This window comes from Geotrypetes seraphini, chromosome 3, assembly GCF_902459505.1.
Source record: "Geotrypetes seraphini chromosome 3, aGeoSer1.1, whole genome shotgun sequence".
Lineage (NCBI taxonomy): Eukaryota > Metazoa > Chordata > Amphibia > Gymnophiona > Dermophiidae > Geotrypetes > Geotrypetes seraphini.
Window position 1 is genome coordinate 87924706 of NC_047086.1, and position 25922 is coordinate 87950627.

The 25922-nt window shown below is 44.5% G+C and overlaps 1 protein-coding gene across 9 annotated transcripts in view; it reads left to right on the forward strand.

The window, feature by feature from the left end:
• The window catches only part of ASAP2 (ArfGAP with SH3 domain, ankyrin repeat and PH domain 2), a 317096-nt gene that overhangs the window by 82678 nt on the left and 208496 nt on the right, over nucleotides 1-25922 (forward strand). For all 9 annotated transcript variants that reach the window (XM_033936956.1, XM_033936958.1, XM_033936962.1 and 6 more), the window contains one exon: nucleotides 12849-12898. In XM_033936956.1, the coding sequence (XP_033792847.1) occupies nucleotides 12849-12898 (50 nt within the window). The remainder of the gene's footprint in view (nucleotides 1-12848; nucleotides 12899-25922) is intronic.

The window sequence follows — 25922 nt, forward strand, 5'->3', positions numbered from 1 at the left end:
AGAAGAAGAGAGATGGTGGACAATAGGATGGAGAGAGGGAAGGAACAGAAATGGTATTTTCTCGAGGGCCAAATCTAATTATACTGTGGGCCTGAGTTTGACACCTCTGGCCTAACTGATTTTGCTGAGTTAAAAAAGAGAACTACACTAATATAACCTACTGTAACCTAAGTTTACCTTTCCCAGACAGTAGTTCACAAGTTGCTGTGAAAAACAGCTTTAATGCCGAGCCTCTACAACCTCTCTCTTAGAACCAGGTTTACTGAGGGTTAGGCACTAGGCCAGAATTCCTCCCCTCAAGGGTCACCTGTGGAGTCTGACCTCTTAAGAAAGTCCTCAGAGTTCAGTCTCAAACTAAGGCTGAAACCAGCCAGAGGTCTCTCCTCAAGGAGTGCTTTTAGGTTAGGGTGAGAGGATTCACACCCCTGTGAAGTATAGAGTGCTTGGCCTGATTCAACAATTTTCCAGGTCTCTCTCCCATTTACTATTCTCCAAAGAAACATGGCATCTCTGTGTTATAAACTTCTGTCAGCCAATCAGAGTGCACGCTGTACAGACTAAACAACCTATCAAAGATTGGTTCTACTTTTATTAACAACTCTTGTCAGATGTAGGCTCAGCCCTGCTTTGATTGAATTATTCCTTTGGTTGTTTAGTCTGTACAGCGTGCACTCTGATTGGCTGACAGAAGTTTATAACACACAGAGGCCATGCTTGTTTTCAGTGACTTTTTGTTAGGAGGTTATATGTTTCTACATATTTATACTTTCTCCATTGCCTTTTTTCTCAAACAATTGGCGATTAAAATGTGGTGCTTTATTAGTACAAATTCTTAGTTGCTCTGGGCTTACAGTGTCCAATGCAAACTTTAATAGTTCATTCAACTTACACAAAAATCTAATTTTGATCCAAAAACGTATCTAATAAACTATTATTTATCCCTAGACAATCACACTGATCAAATGATTAAAAAAAGTTTCGCGACTTTGTTGAAACAGAACTGTCAAAGTTTTTTGATTCAGCTTCCTTTAGGATATTAGTACAATCTACCATTTTATCCACCCTAGATTATTATAATATCTATTTGGGGTCATGTAAGAAAACACTCACCGGACTGTGTCTAATACAGAACGCAGTAGTACAGTTGATTTTTGGCTTGAAAAGTTATGGCCATGTGAGTCCTTTCTATTCACTGGCTAACTTTTGAGGCCAGTCATCTTTAAGTACGGTTGCATTTGCTTTAAAGCGTTGTTCAGCTTGACTCCAGCATACCTATCCTCTCAATTCAAATTATACATGTTGAGTAAAAATACATGAAATTCTTGCATGTTCATGTACCCCACTCCAAAGCTTGCCGTTTTAAGAGTTCTTTGGAAAAGACGCTTGCACCAGAAGACATATGAGGAGAGACTGGAAGCCCTGAATATGTATACCCTAGAGGAAAGGAGAGACAGGGGAGATATGATTCAGACGTTCAAATACTTAAAGGGTATTAACGTAGAACAAAATCTTTTCCAGAGAAAGGAAAATGGTAAAACCAGAGGACATAATTTGAGGTTGAGGGGGTGGTAGATTCAGGGGCAATGTTAGGAAATTCTACTTTACGGAGAGGGTGGTGGATGCCTGGAATGCGCTCCCGGGAGAGGTGGTGGAGAGTAAAACTGTGACTGAGTTCAAAGAAGCGTGGGATGAACACAGAAGATTTAGAATCAGAAAATAATATTAAAGATTGAACTAGGCCAGTTACTGGGCAGACTTGTACGGTCTGTGTCTGTGTATGGCCGTTTGGAGGAGGATGGGCAGGGGAGGGCTTCAATGGCTGGGAGGGTGTAGATGGGCTGGAGTAAGTCTTAACAGAGATTTCGGCAGTTGGAACCCAAGCACAGTACCGGGTAAAGCTTTGGATTCTCGCCCAGAAATAGCTAAGAAGAAAAAAAAAAAAAAATAAAATAAAATAATAATTTAAATTGAATCAGGTTGGGCAGACTGGATGGACCATTCGGGTCTTTATCTGCCGTCATCTACTATGTTACTATGTTACTATGTTATATGCTTTCCAAGCAGGAAAAATGAATTCATGGATGAGTTCTTTAATTATTCAAACACAGTCTTATTATTACATTACATTACATTACATTAGATATTTCTATTCCGCCATTACCTTGCGGTTCAAGGCGGATTACAAAAGATATAGATATTTAGAAAGTCGATGAAAACCTATTTGTTTGAAAGATTTGTATGCTGATTTTATTGTTTTACAGTACTCCCCCGATATTCCCAGGGGTTCCGTTCCAGGAACTCCTGCGAATCTTGAAAAACCACGAATACGGTTTTTCAATGGGGGGGAGACTGGAGAGGGCAGTGGGAGAGGCAGGAGAGAGTAGCCAGAGCGCCGGCGAGTGCAGGAAATCACTCGCTGTATGCTCCGAATGCCTCTTCCTGCACTAAGTCGGGCCTTATCCAATCAGGAGCTGTGTGTCAAAGCAGCTCCTGATTGGATAAGGCCCGACTTAGTGCAAGAAGAGGCGGTCAGAGCATACAGCGAGTGATTTCCTGCACTCGATGCCTGGAGACACCTTATACCATACCAGCTGTTCCAGGAAAATTGAACTCTAGGTATAAAACTGTGCATCGCAAGGGGTTTGACAACTCGCAGTTATCTCATCAATCCCTGCTTGTTGAGTCCTCCTTGAAGAGGTCTCATCCTTCCAAGATTTATGCCACCATTCCTCCTGGAAGGGAAGGGAAAACTATGGACAAATTCAGACGTCGCATCTATCAAAATGCCATGATGTCCTCTAAAGTCCTCAATTATAATTTTCAATTTATTACTAAATTTTCATTCTCTATTACCAAAGTTCTTGACTTATTTGGATACTCAAAAGCACTTTGAATTTCAAGAAGTCCTTGCTTCTTTATCTCAACTCCGATTACATCTCCTCCAGTCATCCTATGATGCTTTTGAGTTGTCTGCCCTGGCAGCTGCTTGCTCTGTAGCATCGCCTTGCCTGGCTTCGTACGATTGATATGGACCCTAATCTTCAGGACCGCTTAGCTAATATTCCTTGTGAGGGCAATGACCTCTTTGATGAATCTATCGAGGCAGCCACCAAGAAATTGTCTGATCATGAAAAATCCTTTGCTTCTATTGTCAGACCTAAGCCAAAGCCAGCTCCTGCCAAACCTGCACGCCCTGCTCCTATCTATCAACGGCATTTTGCTCCGAGGACGGCTCCTTACAATCGCCCTCCTCTTAAAAAGCAGCAGCCTCCGAAGCTACAGAAACCTCAACCTTCTGCTGCACCTAAGGCTTCTCGGCCTTTTTGACTGTTTAAAACAGAGCATAACCTCCACCGTTCTGACTCTGTCTTCTTTTCCTCCTATAGGAGGTCGTCTCCATCATTTTTATCACCGATGGATGACTATTACATCCGACCTCTGGGTGCTCACCATCATCAGGGAAGGATACTCTCTTCATTTCATTCAGGTTCCACCAGAGCTTCCTCCAAGAGAGTATCTTTCCAATCTTTCCCAGACTGCCCTTCTTCAGGAAGCTCAAGTTCTGCTTCGTCTCCATGCCATCGAACCAGTTCCCTTGGAACAGCAGAACAGGGAGTTTTACTCCCGTAACTTCCTTGTGGTGTCAAGTCAAAAGCGCGCTGGAACAAAGGCGCGCGCAGACAACTGAGCCCAACGTGGAGGCGCGCACCGAAGAAAATGACGGTTTAAAAGGGCTGCGACGGGGGTGTGGGGGGGGAACCCCCCACTTTACTTTATACAGATCGCGCCGCGTTGTGGGGGGCTTGGGGGGTTGTAAACATCACATTTTACTGAAAACTTCACTTTTTCCCTAAAAAACAGGGAAACAGTTAAGTTTCCAGCATAATGAGGGCGGTTACAACCCCCCAAACCCCCCACAATGCCGCAATGATCTGTATTAAGTAAAGTGAGGGGGTTCCCCAACAAACCCCCCCCCCCATCGCAGCCCCTAAAAACACTCTTTTTCTTCGGTGTGCGCTTCCGTCTTGCGCTCAGTTGTTGGCGCGTGCCTTTGTCTTCGGTTTTGTCTATGAACCTTTCCTTGTTCTGAAGAAGACGGGCGATCTATGGCCCATTCTGGATCTCAGGGCTCTCAACAAATTTCTAGTCAGAGAGAAGTTTTGAATGTTGTCCCTGGCATCCCTTTATCCCCTTCTCGAGCAGAACGACTGGTTATGCTCTCTGGATCTCAAGGAGGCCTACACTCATATCCCCATTCATCCGGCCTCCCGTCAATATCTCAGATTTCGGGAGGGAGGAAGTGACGTCATCGTGGCTGATGGCAGCCTAGAGCGATAGCTCCGCGGACCCCCGTGCTGTTTTTGGCGATCTTCGCGCGATTTCGCGTGCCTGCACTGTCTGCCTCCCTCAGCTTGTTTGTGAAGCTGCACTGCTGCGTCTAGATGGCGACGCGAAAAAAACAAACGGATATTAAAACGTTCTCCTCACCGATCCCGAATGGGCCTCTTAAACCTGGCTCTAAAATGGCGCCCGATCCGGCCGCGGCTGCGGAGGGCCCACCTGCTGATGCAACGCTGCCGACTCTACAGCTGGAGATGCGTGGTTGGTTCCAGGAACTGAAATCTGAAATCTCTGCAGTTCGAGCTGATATCCATGCTGTTGTTGCTGAGCTAAAACGAGAGGTGGGTGAAATCGGGAATCGGGTGGGAGAGACGGAGGTTGCAGTGGAAGCGCATGGCTCTGAAATATCACAGCTGAGAGACAGGATTGCAGCGCTGGAGGAAAAAGCTGATGTGAGCACCCTTAAGCTGGAGGATCTGGAGAATCGCTCCAGACGGTGCAACCTTCGCTTTCGGGGTGTGCCAGACACTGTTTCTGACCCTCGCTGTATGGAGGTGATTGATCATATATGTATACAGGCACTAGAGACTGCTGGCTTGCCTGTGGAAGTGGGTAAACCATTGCTGGATAGGGCACACCGCATCCCTGGCCCTCGTGATGTGAATCGCCCTCGTGATGTTGTGGCTTGTTTCCATCGCTATATGGATAAGGAACATGTGCTTAGGGCGGTGAGGCGCTCGGGGGGAACCGTTAAATGGGAAGAAGCGGACATAGATGTTTATCCTGATATAGCTCCAGCAACTCTGGCCCGCCGTCGCACGTATAGAGACTGCACCCGTATACTGCAGGAGCGCAGTGTTCGATATAGATGGATTTATCCCATCGGACTGGCTTTTACACATGCAGGCAAGACCTACACTGCAATAACTGTGGCGGATGTTCAGGCTCGAATGGTGGAAGCAAGTTTGATGGCAGCCTCAGAAATGGCTCCACTTCCTCAGAGGTCACCTGTGCCCAAACCAGGAAGAGGGCTGGGATGGCAGAGAGTGGCTAGATCGGCTGCAGCTCGTCGCCCTTTGGAGGCGGCTACACCCTCACTCACTTGAACATTTGTATTTGTGCACTGTGATTTAGAAATTTTATGCTGTGACTGTTTTTTCTTCTCTTTGCTGAGCGGCATCTGTCGCGAAGATTGTTTATAGGGCTTGGTCTGGGGGTCCCTTTGTGAACTGTTTCTCTACACTTCCTGTACCATGGTTACCAGGTGCTTTGGTGGCTGGACCATGTGGGGTGTTGTTGGGGGGTTGGGGGGAGGGTGGGGTGTTGGTGCTGGGAAAAGTGGTGACCGAGTGCTTTCTTGTATGATTGTATGGAAGAGTGTTTGTATAATGTTTCTCTTAAGGTTACGATTGCAGGGGTTGGTTGATTTGGCTGCTTTGGAACTAATGGTCGATTTGGTAATGATGTGCTTTTTCTTTTCTGGTACAAATGGATAAACTCACTTTGCTAACTTACAATGTACATGGACTGAATTCTCCACAAAAACGACGCTTGTTATTTAAAGAAATGAGCCGCCTGAATAGTGCGGTTGGATTTATTCAGGAGACCCATTTTCAATCTCATTATGAGAAATTGCTTACACACCACAACTATCCACACGTTTTCCTTTCTTCTAATAAGGTCCGGAAAAAGACCCAGGGGGTGGGTATCTTAATACATAAACGTGTCCAGGTGGTATTGAGAGAGGTGGTGCGGGATGTTGAGGGCCGCTACATATTGGTCAAGGCTGAGCTGGATGGAACCTTGTATAGTTTGCTGAATGTCTATGCCCCCAACGCTGGTCAGGGGGCCTTCTTTACACTGCTAGAACGTGTACTGTTGGATCATGTAGAAGGTACTCTCCTTGTGGGTGGAGATTTTAACCTTACTTGCTATCCTCAGGAGGATAATTCAAATTCTTCCATCCGCTACGCTAGAAGCGACAGAAGAGCTTTGCTGCGCTTCCTGCGTAGGCATGATTTGATAGATGTGTGGCGTTATTTACATCCAGGCACGCGAGATTACACATTTTATTCATCGAAACATAATTCATATACTAGAATTGATATGTGGATGCTACCTCGTATTGCTTTGCCTCGAGCCCTGGCCTCTAGTATTGAGCCCCGGGTGTGGTCAGATCATGCTCCTTTGACTCTGGAGTTACAGATTGGACAGGTTAGAGGCGGCCGTCGCATGTGGCGTATGAATGACTCTTTGTTAAAAGATCCCAATACCTTGACTCTTTTAGAGACTGATGTCGAGGAATTTTTTGTATTCAACGACATAGCAGGCATTGATGTTACAATTCTTTGGGAAAGTTTTAAAGCTACCCTTAGGGGTTGTTGTATCTCGAGGGGGTCGTACAGAAATCAATGTCGAGTGGCACGCAGATTAGAACTAGTGTCTCGCCTTCGACGCCTAGAGAATGCTCACAAGAGAGCCCCGTCGGTGGCTGGGGGGGTTGCGTTGACGGAGTGCCGGAGAGATTTACAAGAACTTGATTTAGAGGGCATGGCTTGGGCCCTGCAGAGGCGGAAACAACAGTTTTTTGAATGGGGTGGTAGGGCAGGCCGCTTGTTAGCTGCACAGATCAAGCAAATTCAAGCACAACACTCCATAACTCGGATTCGTAATGATTCGGGTCAGCTTTGTGTGGATGATGGGGACATCCATCAGGCTTTTTTATCTTTCTATCAGACTCTGTACACTCCGGAAATTGAATCCACGGAGGGGGAGATTGATGCTTTTCTATCTAGCGTCACCTTGCCTTGTTTGGCGGAAGTTGATGCGGAGTGGCTCTCTTCCCCTATTCAACCCGCTGAGGTGGTAGCGGCTATACGTCATCTGGCTGCTTCCAAGGCACCGGGTGTTGATGGCTTTTCCCCCCTGTTTTACAAGAAAATGGAGGCCCATATAGTCAATCCTCTGACTAGATTGTTTAATTCTTTTCTGGAGGGGGATTGTCTGCCGTATTCGTTTCGTCAGGCAGCGGTCTCCCTTCTTCTTAAACCTGGGAAAGATCCCCTCCTTTGTGGGTCTTACCGCCCTATTTCATTGTTAGGAGTTGATTATAAGCTGTTTACCCGTATTTTGGCAGTCCGGTTACAACGTTTTCTGCCTTACCTAGTCCATGGAGATCAATGTGGCTTTATTTCAGGGAGGCAACCTGGTGATAATATCCGAAGAGTGTTAGATCTTATTGGAGTGGCCCATCAAAATTCTGTTCCGGCAGTCCTGTTATCAGTTGACGCTGAAAAAGCCTTTGATAGGGTTTATTGGCCGTTTATGTTAGCGGCCTTGAAGAAAATGGGCATTTCGGGTGCTTTTCTACACTGGGTGACTTTATTATATGCTGCCCCGGAGGCTTGTTTAAGAGTTAATGGAAGATATACTGCTAACTTTATGATCCGTAGAGGAACTAGGCAAGGGTGCCCTTTGTCACCACTGATTTTCGCGCTGGTCATGGAACCTTTAGCAGCCTCTATACGTGCGAATGCTGACATTCAGGGAATTGTGGTGGGTGGTGAAGAGCATAAGATTTTATTGTATGCTGATGATATTTTGTTTACCTTGACCCACCCACATCGTTCTTTGACGGAGGCGCTTCGTGTTTTGACTACATTTGGTGTGGTGGCTGGCTTTAAAATTAACATCGAAAAATCTGAATTGCTTAACGTTTCCCTTCCGGACTTGTTGGTGACGGATTTACGTGCTAGGTTCTCATTTCGATGGGCGGCTAAATCCATTAAATACCTTGGTGTGCGTATATCTAGAAGACTTACTGACCTTTTTGAATTGAATTACCCTCCGTTGCTAAGAACTGTATTTGCTGATCTGGATCGATGGGAAGGATTGAGATTGTCTTGGATGGGTAGGATTAGTGCTTTGCGTATGAATGTGCTGCCTCGTTTTTTGTATCTGTTCTCCTGCCTACCTCTCTCAATTCCTAAACGGTTCTTGCTTAGGCTACAAAGGCGGGCCTTTGCTTATATCTGGACACGTAAACCCCCTAGGGTGCGGAGGGAGCGTATGTACTGGGACAGATTACATGGGGGAATGGGTGTTCCTGATTTTTCTACGTATTACTATGCATCCCAACTGCAGGGACTGTTTCATTGGGCATATCCCTCCCAGCGCTGGGTCTCACTAGAACAGGCCTTACAGCCTACTTACCCTTTGGCAGCAGTGCCCTGGCTGTCTTTTGATATCCTTCGGGATCTGCAGACTGAGACATCTTATGGGATGGAATGTACTTTGCATGCATGGAGCCGGGTTAGACGAGCTTGGTTCCCACATCAGCGCTATTTTTATGCTACTCCCATTAGATTTGCCCCTGATTTTCTGCCTGCTAAAGATACTGGGATTTTTCGGCGTTGGGAAATGGAGGGTCTTAGGGTCCTAGGTCAGCTGGTAGTGGGTGGACAACTGGTACCCTTTGCTGCCTTACAATCTATATATGATCTCCCCTCGACTGATTTTTTCGCCTATGTCCAACTTTGAGATTTTATGGTGAAGAGGGTGATCCCGGAGTGGGAAGGGGCAGACTCTGCTTTCTTACAAGTTTTTAGGATGGGATCTGGGGTGGGCCTTATTTCCCGTCTCTATAGGGCTCTTTTATACACTCGACCACAGGCTCACACATATGAACATCGTTGGGAACTCTTGCTGGGGAGGGCTTTGGATTATCGACAATGGGACTGTCTTTATGGTACACTGCTGAGAGTCTCCTTGGCATCTCCCTTAGTGGAGCAGGGGTATAAGATGCTATTTCAGTGGTACCTCACGCCAGAAAAGGTGCATCGTTTCTATCACTGTGGGAACGGGCACTGTTGGCGCAATTGTGGGTGTCTGGGCTCCTTTGGGCATGTGTGGTGGGATTGTATTAAGATTGTACCTTTTTGGAAGATGGTTCAACGACTGCTGATTGATGTGTTACGCTTACCCATCCTATTGCGTATGGAAACATTTTTACTTAACTATCCTTTGGGAAGTTTGGATGTGGATCAGAATCATTTTGTGGCCCTGGTTACTACGGCAGCCAGACTTTTAGTGGCTACATATTGGAAACGGGACTCTTTGCCTTCTCGTACTGAACTGTTACATAAGGTTGACCAAATTTATTTGATGTCCAAATTGACTGCTTTAAATAATGATTCCTGTGGAACGTTTCATCGACAGTGGTCTCGTTATAGCTCCTGGCGAGGTCTACTTTGAAACTCTTCTTATTTTTCTTTTGCATCTTCCTTTGTTTTAGGCTTATATTGTATCACTCGGCGGGGGGGGGGTGGGGGGGTTCTGTTGTTTCATATGGGCATTGTACTTTTGCTGTTGGCATACTGCCTGTGTACTGTTTTCATTTTGTTTAATAAAAAATTTTAAACTTCAAAAAAAAAAAAAAAAAAAAAAAAAAAAATATCTCAGATTTCGGGTGGGGAATCTGCATTATCAATACAGAGTACTACCCTTCGGCCTGGCTTCGTCTCCCAGAGTGTTCACCAAGTGCCTGGTAGTGGTAGCAGCAGCTCTAAGGAATCATGGTCTTCAGGTTTTTCCCTACCTTGACGACTGGCTCATCAAAGATTCCACATCTCAAGGAGTTATTGTAGCGACCCAACGGACTACTTGGTTCCTACAAAGTTTGGGATTCGAAATCAACTTTCCCAAATCTCAACTTCAGCCCTCACAGAATCTACAATTCATTGGAGCTGTTCTGGACACTGTCCAACTCGGAGCATTCCTCCCACAACAACGACTGGAAGCTCTGCTTCAACCCTGCCATACAGTGTCTTCCCACTCTACCATCTCAGCGAGACACATGATGGTACTCCTAGGTCACATGGCCTCCACAGTACACGTGACTCCTTTTGCCAGACTTCACCTCAGAATTCCTCAGTGGACCCTGGCATCTCAATGGACGCAGGTTTGCAATCCACTTTCCTGACATATAACAGTCACTCCTTCATTGAAGCAGTCTCTCTGTTGGTGGATGCTCTCTTCCAATCTTTCCAGAGGCTTGCTTTTCCAAATGCCCCGACAAACTCTTCGACTTACACTTGGGGCGTTCATCTCGATGGTCTCCGTACTCAAGGCCTCTGGACCAGTACGGATCGTCAGTGTCATATCAATCTGTTGGAACTCAGAGCGATCCTCAAGGCTCTCAACGCTTTTCAACATCTTCACGACCAAGTAGTCTTCATTCGGACGGACAACCAAGTCGCCATGTATTATGTCAACAAACGGGGAGGGACGAGATCTGCCTTCCTTTGTCAAGAAGCTCTGAAGGTTTTGGACTCAAAGCTGTCTACATTCAAGGGGCGAAGAATTGCTTGGTGGACAACTTGAGTTGTCTTCTGCAACCTCACGAATGGACACTCCATTCCTCGCCTCTTCATCACATTTTTTCACAGTGGGGAATGCCTCAGATAGACCTCTTTGCAGCTCCCCACAACTACAAACTGCCTCAGTTCTGCTCCAGGATATACTCTCCTCATCGCCTCGAGGCAGATGCTTTTCTTCTGGAATGGACAAATCTCTTCCTATATGCATTCCCTCCATTTCCTCTCATTCTCAAGACTCTGGTCAAGTTGAAGAATGATCATGCCACCTTGATCCTAATTGCTCCTTGGTGGCCGAGACAACCTTGGTACTCCCTTCTACTTTAACTCAGCAGCAGGGAGCCATACCTTCTACCAGTTTTTCCTTCTCTGCTTACACAGAGTCAAGGATCTCTGCTTCATCCCAACCTGCAGTCTCTACACCTGACAGCTTGGTACCTCTCAACATAACCCCTTTTCAGTTTTCTCAATCTGTACGAGATGTTTTAGAAGCTTCTAGGAAGCTTACCACTAGACAGTGCTATCACCAAAAATGGACTAGATTTTCTACGTGGTGTTTTTCTCATCATAAGAAGCCTCAGCATTCCTCCTTATCTTCTGTTTTGGACTATCTTATGCACTTATCCAATTCTGGCCTCAAGTCTACATCTATCCGAGTCCATCTCAGTGCAATTGCGGCTTTCCATCAGCCTATTGAAGGGAAACTCCTCTCTGCTCATCCAGTGGTTTCCAGATTCATGAAAGGACTTTTCAATGTCAAACCTCCTCTCAAACCGCCTCCTGTGGTTTGGGACCTCAATGTTGTACTTGCTCAACTGATGAAGCCTCCATTTGAACCAATTGATAAGGCTCATCTGAAGTATCTCACTTGGAAAGTGGTGTTTCTCATAGCTCTCACTTCTGCTCGACGAGTCAGTGAGCTGCAAGCGTTAATTGCTGATCCATTTTTCACGGTGTTCCATCATGACAAGGTGGTTCTTCGTACTCATCCTAAATTACTCCCTAAAGTGGTCTCGGAATTTCATCTCAACCAATCCATTGTTCTTTCAGTGTTTTCTCCAATGCCTCATTCCCATCCCGGAGAAGTTGCTCTTCATACTCTGTAAACGTGCTTTGGCCTTCTATTTGGAATGCACCAAACCACACAGAACTGCTCCTCAACTTTTTGTCTCCTTCGATCCAAATAAGTTGGGACATCCTATTTCTAAGCGTACCATCTCCAATTGGATGGCGGCTTGTATCTCTTTCTGCTATGCCCAGGCTGGATTACCCCTACAAAGTAGAGTCACACCCCATAAAGTCAGAGCAATGGCAGCTTCAGTAGCTTTCCTCAGATCTACACCTATTGAGGAAATTTGTAAGGCTGCTTCTTGGTCCTCGGTTCATACCTTCACCTCTCACTATTGTCTGGATACTTTCTCCAGACGGGATGGACAGTTTGGCCAAACAGTATTACAAAATTTATTCTCCTAAATTGCCAAAACTCCCACCATCCCATTCTGGTTAGCTTGGAGGTCACCCATATATGAGAATAGGCTGCCTGCTTGTCCTGGGATAAAGCACAGTTACTTACCGTAACAGATGTTATCCAGGGACAGCAGGCTGCTATTCTCACAATCCACCCACCTCTCCTGGTTGGCTTCTCTGCTAGCTATCTGAACTGAGGAGACGTGCCCTGCGCTGGGCGGGAAGGCACTCGCGCATGTGCGGTGCGGTCGACTCGAAACTTCTACTTTCTTCAAGCAAGTCTGCTTGTGAGGCTTCGGCATCCGGGCTCCGTCGATGACGTCACCCATATGTGAGAATAGCTGCCTGCTGACCCTGGATAACACCTGTTACGGTAAGTAATGTGCTTTTTCATGTATGTAGGACTGCATCTACTTGAGATAATCTACGGTAAATGGTGATATATAATCAACAGTCACCCCTGAGCTAAAAATGCTTTTAACGAAATGAATATTAAAATTGAACTAAGAAAAAAAAGCCTTCATTAGTACTTTTGGCTGTACCTCATTGTTATGTGGGAGTAGAAATCTAATAGTCTGTATTGGAAGATTTGGAATTAGATTGAGAATTTCTATTAATAAAATTACCTTTTTGTTAATTTTTTAATGGGCTTTCTTGACTTTTCAGGATCTGAAAAAGCCTTTTGATAAGGCTTGGAAGGACTATGAAACAAAAGTGTAAGTCTTTATTCTATACTTTTAAATAAATTTTCTTTCTTTTTGAGAGAATTTTGCATGAACATTCTAACCAATACACTTCTCCCTCCCGATTCGTGGGTTTAGGACTCACGAATTCGGTTATTCACGAGTTTCTAAACCCGGACCCACCTCCGCCTCCCAAACACCTCATAAAATGCCCAAACCTGGCCCCACTGCGTTACCGTGACTCAAAACCGGTGCAACCACCGCATGCAACAGGTGACTCGGTCAACTCCTCCCTGCGCACAACCACGAAGCCCCACTCTAATGGCCTCACCTCTCCCAGGACCATCACAACATCTGGCCACTGTCCCCCCCAGGCCATAGTCACTCTAACGGCCTCAAGCCTCACATCCCATAATGCCCCCCAGACAGCCACAGCACCTGCCCACCTGCCAGTCTCGTGCTCCCAGCTGGGCCTCTGAGCGCCGGCGCCCCAGCCAGTCAGCAGCTGCCTTGGTCTCGGCTGCTCTGCAGTACTAGGTGGGCACAGCCAATGGCATGCCAACCCGCCGCCGAGCCAGCCAATAGGCATCATCCTTGTGAGGGGAAGGGAAGTCCGCTGTCTTTTCAATGCTGCCCCGCTTCACCCACTACCCCACCAGGTATGCTGTATAGTGGCAGGAAGGAGGCGGGGGAGAGGTCCAGGAGGGAGGTAGGGGTGGGTCAGAGCTGGCCCTAAAAGTTATTTGTGTTTTCTCGAAATTCGTGGGCCGGCTCTGCCCCTAATCCCCGCAAATATTGAGGGGGAAGTGTACACATTTACCAAAGTAAATTTATTTTGCTTCACAGAGAAGGTTATATTTATTGGGAGTTTAAGGGGTCCTTTCACTAAGCTTTGGAAAGCACTGGTGGGTACGTACGCAGGTTAAAATAGCCAATGGGATGTGCTCAGGTGTCCAGCAATTTTTGGATCTGCATGCGTAAACCATGAAAATATTTTGTTTTTTTAATGCAGAGAGGACATGTTGGGGACAGAGAGAGTGGGTGTTTCTGTAGTAAACACCTTATCGCACACTAACTAATTAGCACAGGATTAGCACGTGAGCACCTTTACTGCATATAAATTCAATGTTGGTAAGTGCTCTTATGGGAATATTTCTTAATAGCTGTACACTAATGGTAAAATTAGTGCATGGCCATTAATGCAAAAAATAGAAAATCATCTATTTTCTGGCTGTAGTAAGAATGGTCTGCATAAGGGCGTGTTTATAAATGGACCCCAAGTGACTGAGAAGTTGATTGGATTTGCACAAGATTTGCACAATTTGCACAAGATTAATGCACCAAATGTTTTATATATTTGATTATATCAGAAGGTGAGCTGAAGGCAGTAATAATCTTTTAATTACCATTTTAACTTCAGTGGTTTAGAGGTGAAAGTTAAGTCTAGCTCAAAGTTCTTGCCTTCAAATTAAAAAAGAAAAAAAGTTGGAGGCACTCTTGTCCAACTTAAGACTCCCTATTCATCAGTCCCACCCAGCCTCACTATACAGGATTTTTATCTTTAATGTTAGCAATTTAAATATAACTGGGATTTAGCCAAGCTTGGTGACATTAATTGAAAGGCTGACATTGAAGAATGGATGAGTATAGCAGATCTTAGTTAAGGTCTCTATGGGAGGTGGGACATGGGTTGGTGACTGAGTAGGAATATCAAATGGATGAAGGAATTGGGTTGAGGGGTAGGTTATTAAGTAGGTAGTTCCTGTGATGGAGTTTCTTTAGTGTGGGGGTCTAGAACTCAAATACCCTAGTGATTAGCACTGTTTTAATAACCAGGAAATTTTATCTTTGTGTCGGAGAGAGAATAAAGTTAACTCCTATTTTGGGGCTGGACTTTTGAATTGCAAATAAAATTAAGGTCTGAATGCTACACTGAGGGGTTTGTGCAGAAAGTTACCTCAAGGCTAATTGTATGGTTACTGAAGTTTAAAGTGAAAGTTACTGGACAAACAGTGCAGAAAGGGTTTTGGTTAATTCGCACAGAAACCATGACTGCACACTCCATTAAAATGAATAGTAATGTGGTCATTACCAATTCTTCAGCCATGTAAGATAAAATACATTTTTGATAAACATACAGCACAAGAAACTTCACTAGGTCTGAGGCAATGTAGAAGAGTTAGTTGAAAGGAGTGAGTGTCTAGTGGTACCCCTCTCCCCCCAACCTGATCGCCTTGCCCTTGTTAGTTTTCTGCAGATGTCCTTGGTAATTTGGTGCCCCCCACTCTCTCCTTCCTGACCCACTGCCACTGAAATAGAAAAAAAAAAATCCCTAGTAGTTTTGTGGGCTCTCTTTTTCAACCTCTCTGACTGAACCCAACCCAATTCAAACCCTGAAAAAACATACTTGCTGTCTAGTTGCAGCCCTTCTTCCCCCTCCCCTTCCTGACCCAGCTTAGCAAAGAAATCCTCCCTAGTGTCTCCCTTCACCCCAACCCTGTATCTTAAATGAGGGAGGAGTGATGCCCATTTCCTCCTGCTTTTGACACAGTCTTCTTCAAAAATGGCAGTGAATGGCCCTGCATGGTGCATCCTAGGATGCAATGGGTGGGGCTAATTTACTATATAAGGGAAATATCCATGCAAGATACCAGGGATATTTTTTGGAGGGGAAGGGTAATTGTGGCATTTGTTTCAAAGGCCTAACACAAAATGCTAACGGCATGCTTTTTAGCCCATGGCTTAATTTTTAAAAATAAAAAGATGTCATCCTTTTCTGTTGGTGCCTGAGCCAGTCGCCGCTCTGAAACTGACAGGAAGGATGACATTTAACAATGATCCACAGGGGAGGGGGGGAGGTTATTTCTTTGCTTAGTCTTAATCCTTGATGAAATGTAATGGAAGGAAAAGGAGGGATTTATTCTTTAAGCAGTATTATTGATTATGATTATAAGTGTTTAACTTGCTGTTTAATGTAAATATACGGTTATTGCACTTTTGTTGGTCTTAAAAATCAATAAAGATTTATAAAAAAAACAAACAAACAATGATCCACAGATTACTGCTGCAATTTGGGCATGGCAGTAATTTGCATGTGCATTGCTTACAGCAGTGATTCTTAAACCTATCCTGGGGGACCCTCAGCCAATCAGGTTTTCAAGATATCCCTAATGAATATGCATAACCTAAAGCCTAAGCTTGGGAGTTTTTTCAGTTAGTTAAATAGTTACCTATTGGATAACTCAAATTCTTAAAACCAGCTATTAAATATTTAATACAAACAAGTATTACTGTATCTGAATCAATTCAATTTTAATCTTATCTCCCACAGTTCATTTCATTACAGTACTTTTACAACTTATCAATACTTAATTTATTAATAAATATCAGAATAATTTAGTCAGTGAACCCAATCCCCATCACTCACACTCACTTCCCAACTTTCACACACATACTACAGTCATTGTGATTACTTTTATCCAAAACTGGATCTTGGTTAGTTCATAAATTCATTAGTCTATGATCATCTAGTCAGAGAGGCTTCAAACAACCCCAGTCTCCTAAGTCGTTCCTCGTAGTCCAGGTTCTCCATACCTTTCACTAGCTTTGTTGCTCGTCTTTGCACCCTCTCTAGCAGTTTTATATCCTTCTTTAGGTATGGAGACCAATGCTGGACGCAGTATTCCAGGTGCGGTCTGATCATGGCTCTGTAGTGCGGTATTATAACTTTCTCTGATCTACTCGTAATTCCCTTCTTTATCATGCCTAGCATTCTGTTTGCTTTTTTCGCCGCCACCGCACATTGCGCCAATGGTTTCAGGGTCCTATCTATCAGTACACCCAGGTCCTTTTCCTGTTCGGTCTTTCCCAGAGTTACACCTGATATACTATACTTGTGATCTTTATTTTTTCTGCCTAAATGCATCACTTTGCATTTTTCCACATTAAAATTCATCTGCCATTTATCTGCCCACTTCTCCAATTGATTCAAGTCGCTCTGGAGTTCCTCGCTGTCCTTCTGCGATCTGATTGCCCGGCATAGCTTTGTGTCATCTGCAAACTTGATGATTTCACTGGATGTTCCTTCTTCCAGGTCCATAGTCTGCTGTTGAGACGGACATGGGGGAAGCTACTGCTTGCCCTGGGTTCGGTATTATGGAATCTTGCTACTATTTAGGTTTCTGCTAGGTACTTGTGACCAGTGCCAAACACTGTTGGAAACAGGATACTAGACTAGATGGACCACTGGTTTGACCCAGTAGGGCTATTATGTTTTTCTGTTGTCTAACAATCCCTTACAAAGCTGCAAAGTTTTTTAATGTTTTGCCAACAGAAATTAGGTTGGAAAAAGCAGTGAAATAATTAAACACTTACCTTATTTTTCGTTCTACAAAACGCACCCGTCCATAAGACCCACCCCCCCTGTAGAGGAGGAAAAACCAAGGAAAAAAATTTCCTCCACTACAGGTCTGGTGCTGGGAAGCCCGAAGCAGCCTGCCCGCAGCCGAAGGAGCCCACCCACAGCCTGAAGCTGCCCACAGCTCGTAGCCGCTCCGGTACCTTTTTAAAGTTGCGTTGGTCCAGCGCTCTCTCCTGCTGGACAGCTGGCTTTGGTGGCAGAGCGGTGCGACCTCTGCATTTCCTGCCTGGTCCCGCGCCGCTCAGTGATTTGATTTACCATATTTTTGGTTTAATTACCATTATTTTTGGACCACCCTAATGTACATTAAGTGACCATCTTTGGGAAAAGGTAACTGAAGTCCCTAGAAACAACAACAAAAAAGAGGTTTTAATGAATTATTTTAGAAGAATTTGTAACACAAGTCTAAACCCCATTCTTTTATGTAAATAAAAAAAGAAAGTTACAAAAGTTCAAACACGTAACATATATAGACTGTTAATGGACCTATGACCCCCAAAATTGGCCACTCAAAACATTTTGGATCTGAAATTTTAGTCACCTTTTCCCATAGGCAATCGCATATTGTACCGGTGTGAATGATAAAGCCTTGATTTCTAAGCAGCTGTGGAACCAGTGCTCCAAGTCTCATGCTAGGGCTCCAATAGCCTCCACAATGTGCAACAACACCCCACATATTTTTTTATGCAATAAATTGGGTGTAAAGAGAGGAAAAGGATCTCAGAAACCTGCTTGATTATCAGGAATTTCAGCCTTAATCAAGAATTGCAAAGTTCTATGTTTCTATCATTGATCCTAAAATACCTCTCAAAGAATTTATCATACTTAATTACTCTTATTTATCTTATTTTATGTAGTGATACTTTATATCAGAAATGACTGGTGTCTAAACATATTCTGATCACAGACCACACATCCTGGCCAGACGGGACCCATTTCATCTTAATTCACTGGTTTCTTCAAGGGTTCATACAAGGCTGCTTTAAAACAGGTGGCACGTTTAGTTTATAAAATACAGTCCACAAAAACAAAGATGCTGATATCCCATGAAGAAAGCCAAGCAGACAGAAGAGAGTGGGAATCAAAAACAGACATATGTTGGAGACAAAGATCAATCAATTATTGTGGAAATGTTCACATTGGACTCAACATAAACTGTGTTTCAGCAGAAAGCCTTCAGTCTGACGGGTTCCAGAAAAGAAGATAAGGTTTTGCAGTTGCTAGATGTCAGGAGAGTTCTTTTCAGATACCTTGAAGTCACCAATAAGTTTTGACTGTCCAATCATGGATGGCCAACTTTCAAGGCCTTCATTTTAAGATGGATTTACATGGCAATATCTTCAGCATATAGCGGAAGTGGAAAACAATCCCCGATCTCATTGACAGCATAAGAACATAAAAGTTGCCGCTGCTGGGTCAGACCAGTGGTCCATCATGCCCAGCAGTCTGCTTACGTGGCGGCCCTTTTGGTCAAAGACCAGCGCCCTAACTGAGACCAGCCCTACCAGCGTATGTCCTTGTTCAGTAGGAACTTGTCTAACTTTGTCTTGAATCCCTGGAGGGTGTTTTCCTCTATGACAACCTCCGGGAGAGCGTTCCAATTTTCCACCATTCTCTGGGTGAAGAAGAACTTCCTTACGTTTGTATGGAATCTATCCCCTTTCAACTTTAAAGAGTGCCCTCTCGTTCTCCCTGCCTTGGAGAGGGTGAACAACCTGTCCTTATCTACTAAGTCTATTCCCTTAAGTACCTTGAATGTTTTGATCATGTCCCCTCTCAATCTCCTCTGTTTGAGGGAGAAGAGGCCCAGTTTCTCCAATCTTTCACTGTACGGCAACTCCTCCAACCCCTTAACCATCTTAGTTGCTCTTCTCTGGACCCTTTCGAGTATTACTGTGTCTTTCTTCATGTACGGCGACCAGTGCTGTACACAGTACTCCAGGTGAGGACGCACCATGGCCCGGTACAGTGGCATGATAACCTTCTCCGATCTGTTCGTGATCCCCTTCTTTATCATTCCTAACATTCTGTTTGCCCCTTTTGCCGCCGCCGCACATTGTGTAAAAGGCTTCATCAACTTGTCTATCAGAACTCCCAAGTCCCTTTCCTGGGAGGTCTCTCCAAGTACCGTCCCGGACATCCTGTACTCGTGCTTGAGATTTTTGATACCAACATGCATCACTTTACACTTATCCACGTTGAACCTCATCTACCATGTCGATGCCCATTCCTCGAGCCTGATTGTCACTTTGTAGATCTTCGCAATCCTCCCTGCGTCTTCACTACTCTGAATAACTTTGTGTCGTCTACAAATTTAATCACCTTGCTCATCGTACATAAGTCCAGATCATTTATAAAGATGTTGAAGAGTACAGGTCCAAGCACCGAGCCCTGCGGCACCCCACTGGTGACACTCTTCCAGTCCGAGTATTGCCCATTTCCCCCACTCTCTGTTTCCTATGCTCCAGCCAGTTTTTAATCCATGTGAGTATTTCTCCCTCAATTCCATGACACTTCCTGGGTGGAGTTCCAGCCGGTGCTGACCGAGGAGATTTATAGGGCAACGACATGATCTACACTTCATACTTTCAGTTTTACAGGGTTGATGTAGCATCTTGCGGGACACAACTTTTGGGTTCTCAGTGCTGGCAGCAGTCTCATCTGTCCAGGGACTGCTTAGATATCATCACTAAACCCCTTATTTTGTTCCACTATTCAAAAACTCTCATTAAATCTATAATGACTTTAGACTGGGCATCACCAGCATACTTCAGTCAAGGGGAAAGAGCCTCAGATCCCTGCACGCCGCCAGAACTTTGCAGGCAAGATAAGTACTGGCGGCATGTGGGGAACTGAGGCTCTTTCCCCTTGACTGAAGTATGCTGGTGATGCCCAGTCTAAAGTCATTATAGATTTAAAGAGAGTTTTTGAATAGTGAAACAAAATAAGGGGTTTGGTGGTAGATAAATATAATTTTTTCCCCCTATAATGACTTGCATAGTGGGTTGTAGATAGTGCTTAGATATGTCCCATTAGTTCAGGATCTCTGCTCCTGTTATATTGGAAAGAAAGATTAGGTTCATACCCAATAATCTTCTTTCCTATAAACAGGAGCACTGATCCTGAAGCCTGCCTCTAAGATGTTACTGTCGCTTGCTTCCTGTTTTTGAAGAGTACTATGAAAGACTGCACTGTTTGTCTCAGACAAGTATGTTTGAGTTGTTTGAATTCCCCTTTAAAGCAGGGTCACAGAATGCTGAGACTTCTGAATTCTTGAGTCTATGCAGAGTTTGTATGAAACTCCTTAACTGTTAGTGCAGGTTGCACTTGAGTAGGTGGCTAACATTATTCCACCTTGTTTGCGTTTAAATGTTTATATCGTGTGGTTTATGTATGCTACTTACAGAGCAGAACAGAGTTTAACTATTAGAAACATGGAAACGTAATGGCAGATAAAGGCCAAGTGGCCCATCCAGTCTGCCCATTCGCAGTAATCATTATCTCTTCCTCTCTCTAAGAGATCCCACATGACTATCTTAAGCTTTCTTGAAATCAGAGTCTCTGTCTCCACCACCTCTACCAGGAGATTGTTCCATGCATCTACCACCCTTTCTGTAAAAAAGTATTTCCTTAGATTACTCCTGAACCTATCACCTCTTAACTTCATCCTATGCCCTCTCATTCCAGAGCATCCTTTCAAATGAAAGAAACTCGATTCATGCGCATTTACATCATGTAATTATTTAAACGTCTATCATATCTCCCCTCTCCCGCCTTTCTTTCAAAGTACAGTGGAACCTTGGTTTACGAGCATAATTCGTTCCAGAAGCATGCTCGTAAACTAAAATACTCGTATATCAAAGTGAGTTTCCCCATAGGAACTAAGGGAATCTCGCTTGATTCGTTCCTACCCACCCCTACCCCCTGAGGCCAGTGGCGCTGCTCTACCCCCCCAAGAACTGGCATTGCTCCCCCCACTCATGAAGGCCCCCCACGTGATCCGCTATCTCCACTCGTATTGCCCCCCCGTGTGATCCACCATCCCCCCGCTTGTGGCCCCCCCCCCCCGCGATCCGGCATGCCCCCGCTCGCGTCGCACCCCCCCCCCCCCGCCATGATCCGGCATCCCCCAGGCACCCACTCACCCACCCGATCACATTCCTTACCCCTATTTGGCACCGGCACCAACGCACAGGAAATGTGGGTGCCGGTGCCCAAAGATCTGCCTTCTTCTTTGTGCTGGGTCTTGAGCATCTGCGCATGCTCAAGGCCTTCGGATTCCTATTCTCCCTCTAATCCATCCTGCCCATGAAGAAACAGGAAATCATGTTGGAGGAAGGTTAGAGGGAAAGCTGTGGAGCAGGCCACAAGGAGTATATGTGCACTTTGGAAACTATAGGAAAACCACTTTTAAGGTAGACCAGCAGGAGATTGAAAGGGGGAAGATGTTATACCCTGGGTGGATGGAGGGGGTTGAGCTGAAGACTCATAAGCAGAACTGGAGGGGCCATCGGTAGAAGCTATGGCCAAAGCAGTGAACTCCAGCAGCCATGAGAAAAGCTTAGTGCTTCTCATCACTAAGTTTATGTTGCTGCTTTTGGGGGTGGAGGAAAGGGAATGAGAAGTGCTGGACAATGGAGGGAGGAAATTAAATAAAAGAGAGGATGGACCCCAGGAAAGAAAGAGAGGTAATGGATCTGGGGAAAGAGGAGAGAGAGAGGCTAAGGGAAAGATGTTGGATCTGGGGAAGGGAAGGAGATTATTAGTCCTTTAAGGCAGTGGTCCCCAACCCTGTCCTGGAGGACCACCAGGCCAATCGGTTTTTCAGGCTAGCCCTAATGAGTATACATGGAGCAGATTTACACGCCTGTCACTTCCATTATATGCAAATCTCTCATATGCATATTCATTAGGGAGATATGTTGCAGCTAAAATCCATAGTTCTCTCTTCTTTTGATAGAAAGCAGAAAAGCAGTTCTTAATGCCTGCAAATGTTTGTGTGACTGTTTTAAAAGACTTTTTTAAGCAGTGCTTTCAGGCTACCCATCAGCTATTTGAGAACTGTATGTCTTGTTATCTCTTAGGAGAAAAAGGACTTTCATGTCTTAAAATGCTTTTTGTTTTGCTTTTGTGACTGTGTTTCTTAGCTGATCGCCTCTCCATTAGAAGCATTCCCTACCCCCCTCCTTCTTCCCACACTCCCCCCCAACACCTCTCTCTTTGTGAAAAAAGCAGGCAGAATGGAATAAAATAAAAATTATGTTTTGTAGAGCTCTGTAAGAATATAGCTGAAAAGCTTTTCGAGGGACAATTTGGTCTGGCTTGTGAAAAAAAGCTGATAGCTGAAGATGGAAAAGCAGTGTTTCATGCAAAATACAGATAAGCTTATGAGAGACAAACACAAGAGATTTCAACATTATCCCAACATCCCTTCCCTATCTCTCCTGTGAACTAGTGAGGCACAAATCCCCCTTCCCCACATCCTGTGCCAACCCAATTGTATGTATAGCCTGCTTTTCCCTTGTTAAATAGGGAGCCCCAGGAAGTCAAACTTGGCATGTAACTCATCATGGGAGAAATAAAAATAGAATGCATTTCCTCTTGTAGTAAACAAAATACAAAGAAAACCTGCAATGCATATTTTCCCAATGCTAACATATTCCGGTTAATAAGCTCAAAATAAAACTAATTTTTCTATCTTTGTCTGTTTTTCCAAGTGTGTTGGTTCCAGTTTTTTCTTTTCTGCTTCATATCTGTCTTCTGCTAACTTTTTCCTTTCTCCCAGTGGCGGTCCGCCCTGGGTGCGGTCTTCCTAAGGGTGCGATGGCACCCCTCCCCCCCTCGCTCCACGTGCCCTTTGCCTTCCCCCGTACCTTTCTGGCACTCTCTCTGGCGTCACTTCTGGGACCAGCGCCTAGGAAATGATGTAAAAGAGTGAGCCGACACCGATGTGGGCAGCATGCTGTTCATGCCAGAGAAGTTTAAAAGGTGCAGGAAAAGGGAAACGGCGCGCACGGCAGAGAAGAAGGCAGGGGAGGGGTACCGCTCACCCTTACTACGCCACTGCTTTTCCCTCTTTCCTTCTGTCTTCTTCTGTGCCCTCACTACATCTGTGTCTGACAGATCTTTATTTCCTGGCTGCCCACTCAAATTTCACCTTTTCTCAGTCTGCAGTTCTCCATCATACTTTTACTTTTTCACCTACCTATCTACTTTCTATTTCCTCCTCTCACCCCCTAGTTCATCCTGTCCCACTCCTCCTTCAGCCTCCTATTTCTGAGTGTATGATTTCTTATGAATGAGTTAAGCACCCCAACTTGCAAGTTGCTTGCAAAAGCCATCAATCCATTTTCTTCTCTCCACCCCCTTGTGTCTCTGGACAGCGCCCCCTCCTCAGTTTTATCTCTGCAGGCGAGTTGAGAAGATGACTTTTCATCTGCTCTGCAATGGATTTTTTTTAAAATTTGTGGGTTTTAAATTCAATCTTTTTGAGGCTTCCCTGTGCTAGGAGGTTCCCAGTAGTCCTGGGACAACTCTGCCTGGGAGAAGGGTCAGATGTCTGGGTCTGCAGCCAGGAGGGCCACATTTTTAAAAGAGTACCTGCTGGCCGGCCTACCGTAACACACGGGAGCTCAGGGTTGGGTCCCCTGGGAATGGTGCTCATCCCTGCAGAGACAGGCGCTTGAGTGCAGGCTGATTTGATCCCATGATGACTTGGCGGAGGTCAGCTGCATTCCCATTTTCTCCCTTCCCCCACCTCCATCCAAAGAATCTTGTGGGGTCGAAGGTTTTTGAACCTAAATAAAAGGCAGCCTGAACAGATAAGCTGCTGGATCCTCCCTTGCTTGTCTGAGGCAGAAATTCTTTCCCCATTTCTAGCTGCAGTGAGAAGCTTGCTGCAGGCACAGCACATGATAGTTCTGTGAGTACTGCTCATTACTATCTATGGAAAATCAGGATAGGTCCGATTAGGCAAAACTAAAGGTTTCTGAGGGTATCCTAAAGGTCCCCCACCTCCAAAATCCTCTTTTGATTGTTTTTCAACTTTTAGTTTTGCTCCCATTGGCCGTTTTCTGGCACTAAAACGCTGTCGTGTTGGCCATCTTAAATTTCCCAATTTTATTTTAAAAGCTGCCTCCTACCTCAATTTACCTCATTTTTGGTGGAAATCAATTATTATGGACTGCTCAAGTTGTTTAGACCCCATATCATGCCAGCTTTGTGTTGGATAGGTCAAAAATATGCAAAAAGAAGTCACTCTATATTCTATAGCAGAGAATTAGAAGCGAATGACCATCGACTGTTGTTAGAACTAATGCTCAGAGTCATGAAGGCAGATAAAACCGCCTCACCACCCAATCATCGTATTGCTCAATACAGTGTCAGAACAATGACAGTGGTAGATGTTGAACTTTCAATTGCCTAATTGGCTATAAGCTCTAAGAGCAATGCGATGATTGGGTGGTGAGGCGGTTTTAGCTGCCTTCATGACTCTGAGCATTAGTTCTAACAACAGTCGATGGACATTCGCTTCTAGTTCTCTGCTATAGAATATAGAGTGACTTCTTTTTGCATATTTTTGTTATAGCCATTTTGAGTCACTCAATAGATGTACTTTGGGTGAGTTATTAGACCCTTTTTTGTGTATTTTTGACTGAGTCTGCAACTTGTGTTGGATAGGTGGCTGAGGAGTGCCTTTGTTGCGCATGCTGTGGTGCACATGAAAGGGGGGGCGGAGCCATTGGCTTACCCCCTCTAGTCACTCCACAAGTCAGGAGGGGGCAGAAAGCTCATGATCTGGGTTGTAAAGCTCTGTTGGAGGCTCTAAAAGGTGACTCAACGTCGTCAGCGAAGTGCTTCTGCACAGATGCCCCTGACACTGAAAGGCGAGATATCAAGTTTCAAGTTTATTTAAAATTTCTTATACCGCCTAATCAGACTTCTAAGAGGTGTACAATAATAAAAAGTTATACAAAGTACAAATACAATAAAATAAGGTTATAAAATTAACAGTACGAGACATCATTAGGGATTGTTAGTACAAATAACTTTTATCTTGTTCGAACGAAAACAAAGGGAAAAGGGTGAGAGCTACAATATTCTGAGGAAACGAGAACAAAAAAGGGACAAACAAATAGGTAGGGGAAAACAAAAATGGAAGCAAGGTAATTAGCCCTTACAAGGGAAGTTACGGTCCAAAAGCATCATGGAACAAAAATGTTTTTAGTTTAGTTTAGAATTTATTTAGAGATGGTTCTTCACGTAAGTAATTGAGTATGGAATTCCAAAGGGAGGGTGCGACGATAGCAAAAATATTAGATCTCATTGTGTTAAATATGCTTTAAGGATGGAATAGTGAGGAGGTTCTGGATTATGGAGTGAAGAGCTTTAGATGGGCTATAAAGAATAAGAAGTCTGTTGATAAATTCAGGCTGGTTACTTAGACGGGTTTTAAATGTTAGTAAAATAATTTTATAGCTGATTCTATGTTCTACTGGTAACTGATGTGCTTTTAATAAAAGAGGAGGAAACATGATCATATTTTTTTGTATTACAAATGATTTTAGTCGCTGTGTCCTGTACTATTACATTACATTACATTACATTCGGGATTTCTATTCCGCCATTACCTTGCGG